The 13,951-nt window shown below is 45.1% G+C and overlaps 1 protein-coding gene across 2 annotated transcripts; it reads right to left on the bottom strand.

The window, feature by feature from the left end:
* Positions 1 to 310: 310 nt before the first annotated feature.
* RBFA (ribosome binding factor A) lies at positions 311 to 12,191 on the bottom strand. 2 transcript variants are annotated; one of them, XM_084850071.1, is made up of 7 exons: positions 11,862 to 12,191; positions 9,197 to 9,239; positions 7,362 to 7,538; positions 6,001 to 6,113; positions 5,152 to 5,236; positions 3,171 to 3,244; positions 311 to 2,846 (listed from the first exon to the last, which is right to left on the bottom strand). In XM_084850071.1, exons 1-7 carry the CDS (start codon positions 12,104 to 12,106, stop codon positions 2,456 to 2,458), a joined length of 1,128 nt encoding a protein of 375 aa, XP_084706197.1. In that variant the 5' UTR covers positions 12,107 to 12,191; the 3' UTR covers positions 311 to 2,455. The 2 variants fall into 2 exon arrangements, with proteins under 2 accessions (XP_084706197.1, XP_084706198.1); XM_084850072.1 differs by having other exon boundaries at positions 1,914 to 2,846; positions 10,844 to 12,191.
* Positions 12,192 to 13,951: the final 1,760 nt, after the last annotated feature.

Below are 13,951 nucleotides of genomic sequence, written 5' to 3'. Positions count from 1 at the left end.
TATGCATGCTGTTGAACTCATTTGAGGGGGGGTCACGAATCACTTTGCAAGCTCGGAAATGTGTGAACTTCAACCATAGATTGCATCCGAGTTCATTCTGGAAGGTTCGATGTGGGTAAATCCTGATCAAAAAGGACCTGAAACAAATTTCTCATACATCTCTAGTGGCAGTGGCAGGAGTGCAACCTGTGGGAGCATCAAAGTGGCCCCCAGTTGCCCACCCCTGCTATAGACATTAAACTAGACATTTCCTATAGATCTGGAATGTCTACTCAAACATCCCCAGGCAAGAATCTTATCCTTAGCTCTTAAGCATAAAACTCATTTTAATTGTTAACTTGCATAAGTATAATGTAATAGCTTGCAAGGGAGGAAGACTCGCATCCCAAGGTGCTGTCTGGTGACATTGGCAATGAAAGTAACATCATTATCTGCTTTGCCTACATCTGCTTCTTTCATGCATTACCAGAGCCGTCATACTGCAATGGCTCCCACACTGCTGCTGGTATCATATGAATTAGACCTTTGTCTACAGCCCCAAAGGAGCACATTGTGAAGCAACTAAGTGCACAAATACAATTCTGATCTGATGGATGTCCATTTTAAACCATTCCATCCTTGTGACCATAAAGGCAAAAAACACAAGAACTTATGGAATGTAATTAATTCACACAAATTTTCCTGTGTGTTTTCCCTTGGATAACCCATCGTACAAGGCTATCTCCAACAAAAGTTACGTCTTATGCAAGGCAACTTTAACCGAGCTGTCCAAATGTGCTTCACTCTACACCTCATCACGGTGGTAATTGTGCACCAGCTGCAAGGGAACAGTGTTTCTTAAAATCCCATGCTCATAGTCTCCATTTCTCCTCCAACCTCTCTTTGAATCCCTTTGGCTAATACTAATGCACTGCTCTGCATTAGAAGGGGCTTTCCTTCAGCACCAGTGTGAGTGGTGGTAACCACCCCTCTTTTACGGGTGTTCCTTTGAACCAGTACGGGGGGCCCTTTGTACAATTAAATGCTGTCCTGCTATTGTACAGAAAGACATAGGATGTCAGGGTTGTTTCTGAGCGCAGGGAGTGGGATAGCAGTTCAGATTCTGAAGAACCTCCAGACATGGGGGAGGTGTTTTCCCAGGCTAGTCCAGACAGGAGTAGGCCTGCTTCTCAGGTTACAAATGTCCAGCTGGTTGAGGATGAGGGTTTTGCTTCACCCCCACCCCCCCTTGAGAGGCAGCGAACAGGAGGAGGCGGGGTTTGGGGAGTATGACCTAATAAGACACGAGACACAGGCACAGAGCAAAGAGAGAGAAGGCAGGGGCGGACTTTGACAGTCTACCTCATTGGCCTTGTGTGAAAAGTTGCGCTTCGAGGCCTCACAAGGGAGGGATCTCCCCCCCCCCCCGTCAGTTAGGCTAGTGAGACCGCCTCCCTCTTCAAACAGGCAACTCTCTTAACTTCCTTCTGAATCCCCTGAAGGCATTCCTTTGTAGACGGAGAGTCTCTGAGAATTTGCATCTGTATGACCCTGTGAAGTAATGGATTAAAAGCTGTAGATTGAAGCCTCTCGTCTGTGTTTGTTTTTGGCATTGAAATAAAGCGGGGGCTAAAGGAATCCTGACATAGGATCATATACAGTCAGGGCCAGAAATATTAGAACAAGGATAACTGTTTTGGCAATTGGCCTCTGTACACCACCACATTGAAGCTGAAAGGAAACACACCCAGATGGGAGTGAAGTCCAGACTTTCAGCTGTAATTCAAGGGGTTTGACAAAAGTGGGGCACTAACCATTCAGGAAGTACTGCCAGTGGCATACACACCGACCCATCATTCCAATATTTCTGGCCCTGACTGTACCTAAGCATGTGTTTTGGCTTAGATAACTCCACATTCCAGAATATACAGATAAGTTCAGTGTATCTTTTAAAAACAAAGTCTTACATTATTCCCAAATCATTATTTATGTCACCATCATTTTTCCTGGTAAATGTAACTACTGCATTCCAAAAATTGAAGAAAACTCAATCACTTCTGTAGTTTAACAAATAAAAATAATGGCCCCTGTAAACTTGTAAGATCTGCTATATTCCTTAGCCTCCAAGCCATATTATAGAGGACTAGGAACATGCCATGGGTTTCCCCCTCAGTCATGGATTTCTTCTTTCCTTTCCTGGTTTGCATAACTATAGTTTGCCATGCTGTCCCAAGGCAAAATGAACTACCTTCAACCCTTGCTTTGAAATGGGTTTACAGCTAATTCCTGTTTAGGCCTAACCATAAGTTGCCAGCCTTGAATGTCATAGCAAACTATGGTTATGTGACCAGGAAAAGGAGAAAGGAATCTACATATGAGAGGGGAAGTGGTAGGGGGAACCCCCGACTGTGCAATACTGCCCATTGTTTGTTGGACTGGGAATATAATCTCTGAACTGAACCATAGTTTTACAAGTTTATTTAAGCTTTGTGGTCTTATTATCTACTTCCAGTTCATTTTCTATTTCTTCTGGATCATATTCTAGTTCATTCTCCTGTGAGGATGCAACTTCACTATCCCAATAATCTTCACAGTACTTGTCCATTAGATATTTCTGAGGTGTAATATCATCATCAGAGGGTTTCTTGGACTTCTTCCATCTCATTTTCTTTTGCTTTTGTATCTCAGCCAACTGTTGCTGGTGTTGCTCCGACAGTTCAATCCCTTCAATTTCCTTGTCCTTTTTCATGTTTTTATATTCAATTATTTGCTGATTTAATGCTTTATGATCAATTCCAAACAGATTAGTGTGGATGCTGGACTGTGAGGAGTCCAAAAGTGTGTCAGCCATGGTGGATCTTTGTTCACTGCAACAAAGGGAGAAAATAAGTAAAATCTACAGCCCTGACATATCTGATGGTTTTGCCTCTTACTGATTTTTGCCAGTTCCCCTCCTCCTCCTCCACCCATGCCATTCAGGAGGGTCCCCTTACCCTTCAGAGAGATTTTTGAGAAGTAAAGGAGGCTGCATTGAGGAGGGGGGATGGAAAAAAATCACTGTATGAGCAACCCTTCACTTGCACAACTCTGGATGTAACCCAATGTAGTTTGAAAGCACACTTTAAAAACTATTTTTTCCAATAAAGGACACTTTTCATTGGCTCTGTGTTGCATTGGGTTTTATAATCTACCTGAAATCATTTTGATTGCATTCATTTTCTTCTTCTTCAGGCCCAAAATCAGCAATTGCCAATAACTTCTCAACCTGCAATAAAGAAAATTTTAAAAACATGGTTAAGATGTTCTGTTCATATTCGGAATGTAAATAGGTTCTAAGGACAGTATCCAATGTGACACTACGGCTATTGTAAGGGCACAATCCTATGGCTGCTAGTCAGCGGCTAGACGGCCATAGGATAGGTTGGTTCCTGAAGAACCGACCCCCACCCCTCACGCACTGCCTTGTAGGCAGCACGGATTGGCCCTATGTGCTGCACTCTGAAGAGCAGCGCAGAGTGGCAAAAATTGAGTGTTCCTGGGGGTGAGCCGGGGTGGACACTTCCTATGTGTTGTCCAGCTGCCGCTTCCCGCACTCCAAGGTCCCATGGCTAGACAGCCAAAATTAGCTGTCTAGCCATGAAAGCAGGACGGGGGGAGTGAGGAGATCCGCTCCTCACCACTCCTCCCACCTTGCTCTGGATAGGCGGTCGTCCCCAGGCTCGGAGGCGACCGTTGATCCAGATAGGATTGCTCCCTAAATTATGTTGTGCTGACATAAACAACCTCTAGTGCAATGCCAATAGCCCTTGATGGCATGACCCACTGTGCCAGCAATCACTGTTGCCGTTGTGCTAGAGGTCATTTACACTAGCACAACATAATTTGTATTAGCATCACATCGGATAATGCACATTGCCCCAGCTATTTTGTGTACGTGTGTACTGCCTTCAAGCATGAAATATCTCCTGCAATGATAGAATATTGTTTTTTTAATCAACTACACAAGTATCCATTCCAAATGTTTTGAAAATAGTTTCTGTAGTAGCAGGATGGTTTTTGGACTTCCCACCATACCATATTCTATTGGTATATAATAAATTCCTACAAAAAGGATAAAAAATTAAGATTCTTGGTTGGGGAAGTGGCCTAAGACTTCTGAGAAACATAAATAAGATTGCAATCCTAAACACATACTTACCTGGGAGTACATCCTGTCGGGCTCAGTGGGGCTTACTTCTAAGTAGATATGCATAGGATTTCACTGTAAGCACTTAAAAATATCCTTTACTTCTATACTCTTGTAGGTCTACCAATTTCTCTTTCTTTTTTGAGAGAATCGAGCAATATATTTATATTTCCTTGTAGCCATTGTGATTTTTATTCCCTTCTAATGGGGCATCCACACATCAGCTTGGGAGCAAAATATGCTTCAGTCTTCCCTCACGTGGTGCAAGTATAAACTCTTACATTTTTCTTTTAAAAATGATAACATTTTCACCGGAATCGACTCCTTCTCCAAGGCATGAGAGAAAGGCGATTCCATGCACAAGCATGGGGGAGGGGGTGATATTTCCTTCTGTGTTGCTGCTCCCAAGGACTTCCCAACTTTGGAAGGGACTGGAGTGGGGCAGGGGTTACTACTGGAAGGCCAGCAACAGCTATTTCAGCAGGCTGCAGGAGAGCAAGATGAGATGGAAAGCAGAGATCCACCAGCCCTGCTGAAAGACCACTTGCTTTTTCCCTCTTTCCTTCCAATCCCTTTTTCCTTTCATGTCGTGTCTCTTCAGATTGTAAGTCTGTGGGCAGACTGTCTTGTCTTTATTGGCTATATGCAAGGCGCTCGGGCAGCCTTTCTGGCTGATGAGTGGGTTAAAAATGCTTTAAATAAACACATAAATAAGGAAGTAAGGCGGGAGCTGAATGCATGAGCATAACACTGCTGACAGCGCTTTGGATCTTGCTCTGTGTATTTCATACAAGGCCTAACTGGCACTTAGTATAAAAAGACTATTTCTTTCTACAGGTTGTTAGGAATGCATCCCAAATGCTTTCCCTGGTTTTTTTTTTTTGTGTGGTAGTGGAATGGGAGAGGAGTTACAGCAGTTTCCCAGCTCCATGGTACAATTACTTTACTACTACTATTAACGGCTATTTATGCACTTTCTTCCTTACCTCTCTTATAGCAGCATCTTCTTTGTCTCTAACAAACACTATTGAAGGAACATTTCCCAGAACCTGATGTGAAATCAGAATGTGCCTGTAATAAAATAAATAAACCTGATATTTAAATCAGCTAAAATATTTGCTAAATACGTTTGAGAATGTCATCCCTAGAACAGGGAGATCTATATTCTTAGCTCCAGCACACACTGGCCCTTTCGATGTTGCCAATATGGTCTACAGCAGTGGTGCAGAACCTCTGGCTCACGTATCACCCCAATCCGGCCCTGCTGCCTCTTGGGGTTCCTCCAGGGGGTGGTGCTTAGGCTCCAAGTCCAGTCCCCTGGAGGAATCTCCTGAAAGGGCATCTCCCTACTACTAACTCCTGTGCCAGAGCGGAGTTAATAGCAGAGATTCCTTTGCTGGTGTGCACCAGCAGGAGAACCCCCATTGCTCTCTCTGACTGGAGAGCAAAGGTAGCAGCAGGCAGCGGGACTTGCCCGTGCCAGGGAGAAGAGCCATTCTTCCCTACACAGGTGAGTCCCGCCACCCCTCATCCCCACTGCTATCTCAGATCAGAGACAGCACTGGGATACAGGGTCCCTGGGTTTCCTTCTCCATGCTGGGTGAAGGCACAGTTCCATGCTTTCTTCCTGGATGGAGAAAAAAAGGGAGGATGACATCAAAGGGTGGGGCCACACACCCTGATGAGATATCAAGGGTGGGACCTTGCCCTCTGATGTCATCCAGCCTGTAGTGGGCCTGGTGGGGGGCAATTTGATCCCCCACCAGAAAACAGTTTTGCATCCTTGGCCTATATGCAATAATGTTTGTCCACCTCTTGATACAGCATGGTAGTACCTTATACGTGGAGCACTCTTCTGCAGAACCTTGTCAATATAATCATCCTGTTCTGTATCGCCAGTCATCCTCCAATATATACGGCATGCTGAAAAATTTGGTGTGAGGGATGCCTATGGAATTCAAAATACCTGCTGTAAATGCACATTTGACATGGTGGAAAACTCAAGTGTTTGGAAGGGGGCAGTGAAAATCCTGTTACAAATGGGGTAAGTGAAAAGGAGTGTTATTACCTAAACAAAGGAATTATGGGCACAATCCTATGCATGTTTAGACAGAAAAAAGTCCTACAACTCCCAGCATTCTCCAGCCAGCTACACTGAAACATTTCTGGAGTTTTTTCCAATTCAGCATTCTCCTAAAAACCCACATCACTGCCCTCCAGTAGCTCAGGGTACAGAATTGAAGTTCACAACTCAAATGCAAGCTTAAGTAGCAGTGAAAGTTGGTTCATCTAAATTACCAAATGTCTACGCATGATGCTTAACTAAAAGCACATAACTTCTTCAATTGTGGATGCAGGGCAAATCTCAAGCCATTTGTCAATGAGCCCTTCTTCCACCAGCCAAGCAATCACAAACACAGGCTCAGAAAGGATAGCAAGTTCACACCTGCAACATTTGACTTGGCAAGATACATACTCCCCCATCCAAAGTGCTCTCATTGCGTTCACATTGTGTATAACAAGGAAGTCACTAAAACGCAACCCTATGCATGTTTAGACAGAGTAAAGTCCTACAACTCCTAGCATTCCCCAGGTTCGGATTTTTTTCTATCTAAAAACAATTTCTGTCTTGGATTGCACCCTAAATTATGACTTCTCTGAACCCTTTAAAACACATTTTTTCCTTCACCACCTTTAGCTTTTGAGACCTTGATGCAAAACACCAATAATGGGTCTAAAACTGCAATATAAATCTACAATACTGTATTATGGGTCTCACAAGCATACTGCAACATACCATTGTGAAATCTGTAGGGCACCTTGCAGGATTGGGACTTCAGAGCTCTAATACATTTGTCTTACAATGTAACAGTGCAGTCCTGTACATGTCTGCTCAGAAGTAAGAACCACTTCTCACTTCTGAGTCTAAAACTGAGTCTAAAACTTACGACGTGACAGTGGAGTCCTATCTATGTCTTACTCAGAAGAAAGAACCAGATAAGTGGGTACAGAATTACAGCCTAAGGGTGCAATCCTATGCATGTTTGAACAAAAAAAAGGTCATACAATGCCCAGCATTCCCCAGCCACCCATGCTGGCTGGGGCATGCTGGGAGTTGTAGGACTTTTTTTATGTCCAAACATGCATAGGATTGCACCCTAAGTGACTTTGCTGGATTGATAGCTTTTGTACTTGCCTTAGACACTTCCAAACTGAGGTCATGAACTTCTTGTCCAGCATCAAAGGTACTCAGCACATCTCTCACAGCTCTAAGTAACAGAACATCTAGGGTCCTTTTACGTATGCTGTCTTCCCTCGTAACTTTTGGTGGAGCAAGCTTTAATACACTTGCCAAATTGGATGGCTTGTATACCTTTAAAACAAAGATTACAGAGGGAAAAATATTGTTCACCAGACACGGCTAAATTCTTAAGGAGGCAAGGTCATGTACTTTAGGATTCAGTAGGGCTGCCCCCTTTTCTTTTCACTGTCCCTGTTCCCCTGTGCTTTTAATGGCAGCCTGATACATAATAATTAAGAAGATAAAGCATTTCCTAGCATGAAGACAAGTGGTAAGAAAAGCTTCAGAGCAGAGCTCCACAAATCTCACAAGCTTCCCAATTTTTACTTGTTTCCAATAGGGAATTTTGCCTCCCTATAGGAGGCCAAACGCAACAGTTCACGTGACACGCTGGGCTCCTCAGGGGTCGTTTAACCCACAATGAGCTGCAGTGTGTGCTAGGTGCCATTCGTGCTAACTGGGCCACCAAGGGTTATTTGAGGGTTAAACAACCATTGCATAACCACACAACAAACTGAGGTTTATGTGATAATTGTTTAACCCTCAAATAACCCTCAGTAGCCAAGTTCATATGACATGGCAATCCCCGAGTGGGGACTGGCTATTCAAAATGTCACCCAAAACATGCCGCCGCTCATCAGGAGTTAAACCAATCCACAATGAGCCCACCATGTCATGCAAACCAGGTCTGCGTGCGTGTGGCCTGGTTCACACATAATGACAACCCAGAGTATGAGGTGAGTATGGGTTGTTACGTGTGAACCCTGCACTATGGTTTAGCTATGGCTAGTTAACCACAAACAACCCAGAAAAAGAACCCATGGTTTGTTGTTGGGTTGTGAACTCTGGGTTGTTCGTGGTTAACGGCCCATAGTGAAACTATAGTGCAAGGTTCGCACATAATGACAACCCATGATTCAACAACAACCCACAATTCAATGACAGCCCATACTCAAGCCATATTCTCGGTTGTTGTTGCGTGCAAACCAAGTTCGTGTGTCAAATAAAATGGCTGATAAAAAAAGAGATGCTACTATTTTATACAATTCAGGAACATAAAGACTACTATTATCCAATTTATCTTTAAAGTCCTGTTTAGGTTGTGTGCGTTTTTAATCCAAAGAAGGACATACACTGTGGTGCTGGGCTGGGCAAGCTTTTTGCCCCCAAGTACTGACAGATAGTGAGTCAGAGACTACATCTGCACTCTCATGCACACACGCTCTTCCCCCACCATCTCAGACTTCAGTGATGTGAAGTTTAAACCTCCCCTCCCTGCCTGCCGAGAACAATATGTGCCTGCTCCCACAGGAGGGAAGCACATGATTTAAATGGAGAAGACTGTACATGGGGTAACTCTCCCTGTGCGCTGTCTTCCCCATTTAAATCGCACTCCCAACAGCCTGCTGACCAGCTGTTTGGTGGGCTGTCAGGAACCTAACTGCTGGGGAAGAAGATGCATGAGGAGTCGTCCCCAATTGCCACCTCTCCTCAGCACAACTGTGGCAATTGCGGCAGTATGAGCATGTGGGGAATTTGGAGGAGAGATCAGTGGCAGCATGGACGGTTGCAGTAGGCTGCATAGAAGGCTTTCAAGGGCCGCACGCGGCCTGAGGGTTGGCCATATGTGCTCTGGTGCAATGTGTCTATAAAAGGGAACTTCATGCATGCTTCAAAGATCAGCAACAGGTTGCTGACAGAACAAGATATAAACATCTGACTGTTCTTACCAGGTGAGGGCCCAGAGTAGGACTATCATACCAAAACTTCTTCCTTTTGAAAAAAGAGAAATATATATTAATATTATGCATTTAATGGTTGCAACAATGCACCAACATTTTATGTGTGCATCCTTTTCCTCTGTCAAATGCATCTTGAGCATTATTTTAGGAGAAAGGCGAAGTATAATTTTCCTAAATCAATGGATAACAGTGCTGCTCATGCCTGAAAGAGGACAGTTTAGAAATGTATCATGATTCAGAGGCTACAGCTATTTTTCATGCTTGTGTTTACATTAATCCACATTCTTGGCAAATAGCAAGGCTTTAGCCATTTGAAATACTGTTCTGCATCCATGAATGCACATGAGCTGTGCACATATGGCTCATCTGTGTACCTTGACATTACAATTTACTTTTATTTCTTATGGGACCAGTAATATCAATCAGATGATAAATCTCTATCTGCCTGAGCTGGTGTAGTATAATGGCTAGGTGTGTGGGCACTGAGCGAGGATACTGCTGTTTCAGAACTCACCTTGGCCAGGAACCCTAGGTAGCCTTAGGGAAACCACTATCCCCTCATCAACCCATCTGCAACATGGTAATAATACTGGCCTACCTTACATGACTGAGCTAATGACCCAGGTCACACGATACATAATCCACGACGGGCTTATTTAACCCATGATAAGCCGTGGCACATGCCAAGCGCCATCTTGAATAAGCAATCCTGGATGGTGTTGCAGCACATCATCTGGTCCCGGCCATCAGGGGTTATGCGCGGGTTGTTTAACCCTTGCATAATCCCCAATGGCCACATTCAGACATGCCACAACCCCTCTGGGTGTTGCATATTCAAAACGGTGCCCAGCACACGGCACTCTCATTGTGGGTTAAATAACCCATGGTGAGCCCAGCACGTTGTGCAAATCAGGCCAATGTATGACCTGGTTTGCATGACACAACCGGGTCATTGTAGGTTATTTAACTCACAATGAGCCATGGTGTGTGCCAGGCATGTGTGGTTGCTGTTTTCAATATGCAACCCCCAATCAGGGCGATCAGAGGTTGCACTGTGTTGCGCAAATCCAGCCATCATGGATTATTCAAGTCTTAAACTCTTGCATAACCCTTGATTAATAGAAGGGTTTGTTTAACCCTCGAATAACCCACAATGGCTGGGTTCACAAGACACGGCACAACCCCTGATTGCCCTGATCAGGGGTTATGTATTCATAATGGTGGCTGCACATGCCCAGCACGCACTGCTGCTCATAATGGGTCAAGTGAATGTATCATGTGAACTGGCCCTAAATGAATGAAGTAACCTGCTAAAACTCTATATAAATACTAATTTATTATTGTGAAATGAAACTTACCAGGTACCATTTATCTTCACTTGCACATCTTACAGCCTAGCTACGGTCATCCACCCCCTGGTAACCCCACATTTAGATTACTGCTGTTATATGTGGGGCTGCTTTAGAAAACCGTCCAAAAATCAGGTGGTCTAAAATTAGGGCAGCGAGACTGTTAACAGGCACCGGCCAATTTGATCATATTACACCAATGGATTATGATTTGCACTGGCTCCAGGCCCAATCCAAAATGCTGGTATTAACCTACACAGCCCTAAACAGTTTAGGACCAGATTACCTGAAGGATTGTTTCTCTCCATATATACCTGCCCGGACCCTAAGATCATCTTCAGAGGCCCTTTCTGGATGCACTTGCCACATAAGGCCAGGTAGGTGTGTACAAGAGGGAGGGTCTTTTCAGTGGTGGTGCCCCAGTTGTGGAATGTCCTCCCCAGGAGCCAATACTGTGGTCTTTTCAGCACCAGGTGAAGACCTTTTTATTTTCCCAGGCTTTTTAGTCCTTGAAACAAAAACTGCTGCTGGCCTTTACCCTGGTTTTTATTTTGGTTTTATTTTTTAAACTTACGGTTTTTATATTATGTTAAGGTTTTTATATTATGTTGTACTCCAAACCTGTCCCAGTGGAAAAGCCAAAATCCAGATGAAGAATTTGCCATTTTGTTGTTTAGTCGTTCAGTCGTGTCCGACTCTTCGTGACCCCATGGACCATAGCACGCCAGGCCTTCCTGTCCTGCGCACTCTCCCGAAGTGTGCTCAGGTTCATATTCATTGCATCGGTGATGCTATCTAGCCATCTCATCCTCTGCCGTCCCCTTCTCCTTTTGCCTTCAGTCTTTCCCAGCATCAGGGTCATTTCCAGAGAGGTTTATAAACTTTCGGATAAGCTAAAGTCACAGATAATGTCTACAGGGCCTAACACACATAGCTGGTGCTTAGTGAGGGCTAAATTGATGTGGGCAAGCATGCCTCTATGATAGCCTTCCCCAACCTGGTGCCCTCCAGATGTGTTGGACTACAACTCCCAGCATGCCCCAGCCAACCATGGGAGGTGTGGTCCAAACCATCTGGAGGTTGGGGAAAGCTGCTCCGTGGACCTTTCTGAAACAAAATTTGATGTACAAGGATGGCAACTGTAAGTCTATGGTAATAATCCACGACGGGGTTGCCAGCCCTAGGGCTAAAGCGAAGAGGTTCCTGCCTATATTCGCCGTCCCTTCCATACCATGAAAGCGCTCCCGCCGCAGGTTCGAGCCCGGCTTTTTCCGTTTGGAGGACAGGGGAGGGGACCCACTCACTTTTTTTTAGAGAGGAACTTCGTGAGCAGATTCCTGGAGCCGCAAAACACGGAGGAGCAGTGCAGAGCCCGGCAGCCGGGCCACTTCAACAGAAACAGGCCGCCAACGACAGCAGGGCGCCATTGCTGATGCGGCTGCTGCTGCTGCTGCCGCCGCCGCCACCACCACGCTGCAGCCCTTGCAATCCCGTGAGGCGGAGTCGCTTGGATGGCGGCGACTGCGGATCCATTTCGAACGCTCCACATTGAGCGTTCGGGGTTCTCCGCTCCAGAGGGTCCGCCGCGGGTAGCCGCGCTTTCCGCCAGGCCCTCGGTCGCACCGGCAGGCCTCAGCGCGGAAGCTTGCATGAACTTGAAGCAGCTGATTATGCAGCGCCCCCGGCGGGCATGAGGCAGTCCTTGTGCAACGGTGCCTCTGCTCACCCGCCAGTCTCCAAAATCTTTCCTGGGAATGACGAGAGTATGGCCACAAACGTACTTTTGGCGCACAACGTGATGGATGATTTACACAGCCCTACGACTGAACAACAACAAACCTTGAAAAGCAAAACGCTGCTGTGTTGGGCATAAGAAGAAAAAACAAACAAACACCAGAACTCGTATTTCAAAAGCAAAGAGGGATGGGGAGGTGTTTGATGACCCCATGGCTTGAACATTAGCCTTTTTTTTTTTACTCCCCCCACTTTTGCTTTGTTTACCATCTTGCCCGATGAACGGTTCTGGAGAACTCGAAACCTTGCACACTGTTTTGTGACTTAGTTTGCCTGACAACGCTATTGCCCAAATAAGAATATTTCATGCATACTTACCCAGAATTAATTTCTGCTGAATTCAGTGACTCCCAAGAAAATGGGCATAAATTTGAAATCTGGACCAAAATCCTAAACACACAGAAGTATGTCCCACTGAACTTCTGTGTAAATATGTATAGGTCGGACGTATGCATATTTATTCAGAAGACCCACTGAGTTCAATATGACATATAGCTGTTGACCTTCAGAACCTGTTTTGTTTTAGCTGGTTCAGAAACAACCCATCCTATTCCTCTTCCATCTATACAATTTAGTATCTTTTTCTCCTCACTAAGATTAATTTTGAGCCCAAAATAGTGCAAATACTGAAAGAGTGGGGCAGTTTACAACCAGCCCAATATATACATATATTTCAGAAAGGGAAAAGCTAGTTATCAGTGTTTCCTGTATCTATCCCATTTTAATTCCCAAAGTGTGTTGATCATTGGTGACCTGTTTCCCAGGGACAGATAACTATATTACACAAGGCTAGTTCTATAACCTCTCCTTTCAGGGTCCAAGGCATTTTGCTGCCAGAGAGGCAGAGCAGGAAATGCCACCACCAAAGCAAGGTGCATAGTATCCAAGACCAGTAGTTATTTTGGCACCTGAGGTAGAAAGGGTACTTCCAGATAAGGCCTTTATTGTGCAATTGCCCTGCCTCATTCATGAAATTTTTACAAGGGGTCCAGATGTCATCTTCCATTTCTAATCTTCCCATGTTTTCCTGCTACTTCTCCCATCTTTTTTTTACCACAAACAATCCATTATGGAGGGAAAGGTGGAATAGCTGCACAATGCACTTTGGTAGCACTAGAAGCTATCCATCTGGAAACATCCAAAGCTCATGAGCACTTCTCACCATCCCTGGCAGTCAAAATGCAACAATAAATATTTTGCTTTCCTTTCATGACTCTTCAAATCAGCTGCCTGAGGTGGATTGCCTCACTACCTAAAGGTGCTCCTGTCAAAGCCCAGGTCGCTCTGTGGAATGCAGAGATGACTCGGGCGGCTGACACGATCGCGCCCAAGCGCCCTCTCCCTCTGAGCAGAGCCCGGCCAGCTCCTTGGTATACACCTGAGCTGAGGGCAATGAAGCAAGAGGGGAGACGGCTAGAACGCAGGTGGAGGAAAACTCGTGCTGAGTCTGACCGAACACAGGTAAGAGCCCACTATCAAGCCTACTCTGTGGCGGTGAGGGTGGCAAAGAGACAGTTCTTTTCCACCAGCATTGCATCTTCTCAGTGTCGTCCAGCGGAGCTTTTCCGAGTGGTTCGCGGCCTGTTACATTCTGGGCCAG

This window comes from Heloderma suspectum, chromosome 4, assembly GCF_057233095.1.
Source record: "Heloderma suspectum isolate Gila_16-S chromosome 4, 16-S_ref, whole genome shotgun sequence".
NCBI classification, from domain to species: Eukaryota; Metazoa; Chordata; class Lepidosauria; order Squamata; family Helodermatidae; genus Heloderma; species Heloderma suspectum.
Note: the sequence above shows the minus strand (reverse complement) of the source record. Positions and strands in the feature narration are given on the sequence as shown.

What these genes read in the sequence shown, in the direction of transcription:
- RBFA (XM_084850071.1), bottom strand. Translation starts at nt 12,106, where the DNA reads ATGTGGAGCGTTCGAAATGGATCCGCAGTCGCCGCCATCCAAGCGACT. An exon ending in TCAGTTTGGAAGTGTCTAAG is followed by an intron (nt 6,114 to 7,361) that starts GCAAGTACAAAA and finishes TGAATTCCATAG; the next exon opens with GCATCCCTCACACCAAATTT. An exon ending in AAGATGCTGCTATAAGAGAG is followed by an intron (nt 3,245 to 5,151) that starts GTAAGGAAGAAA and finishes TCTTTATTGCAG; the next exon opens with GTTGAGAAGTTATTGGCAAT.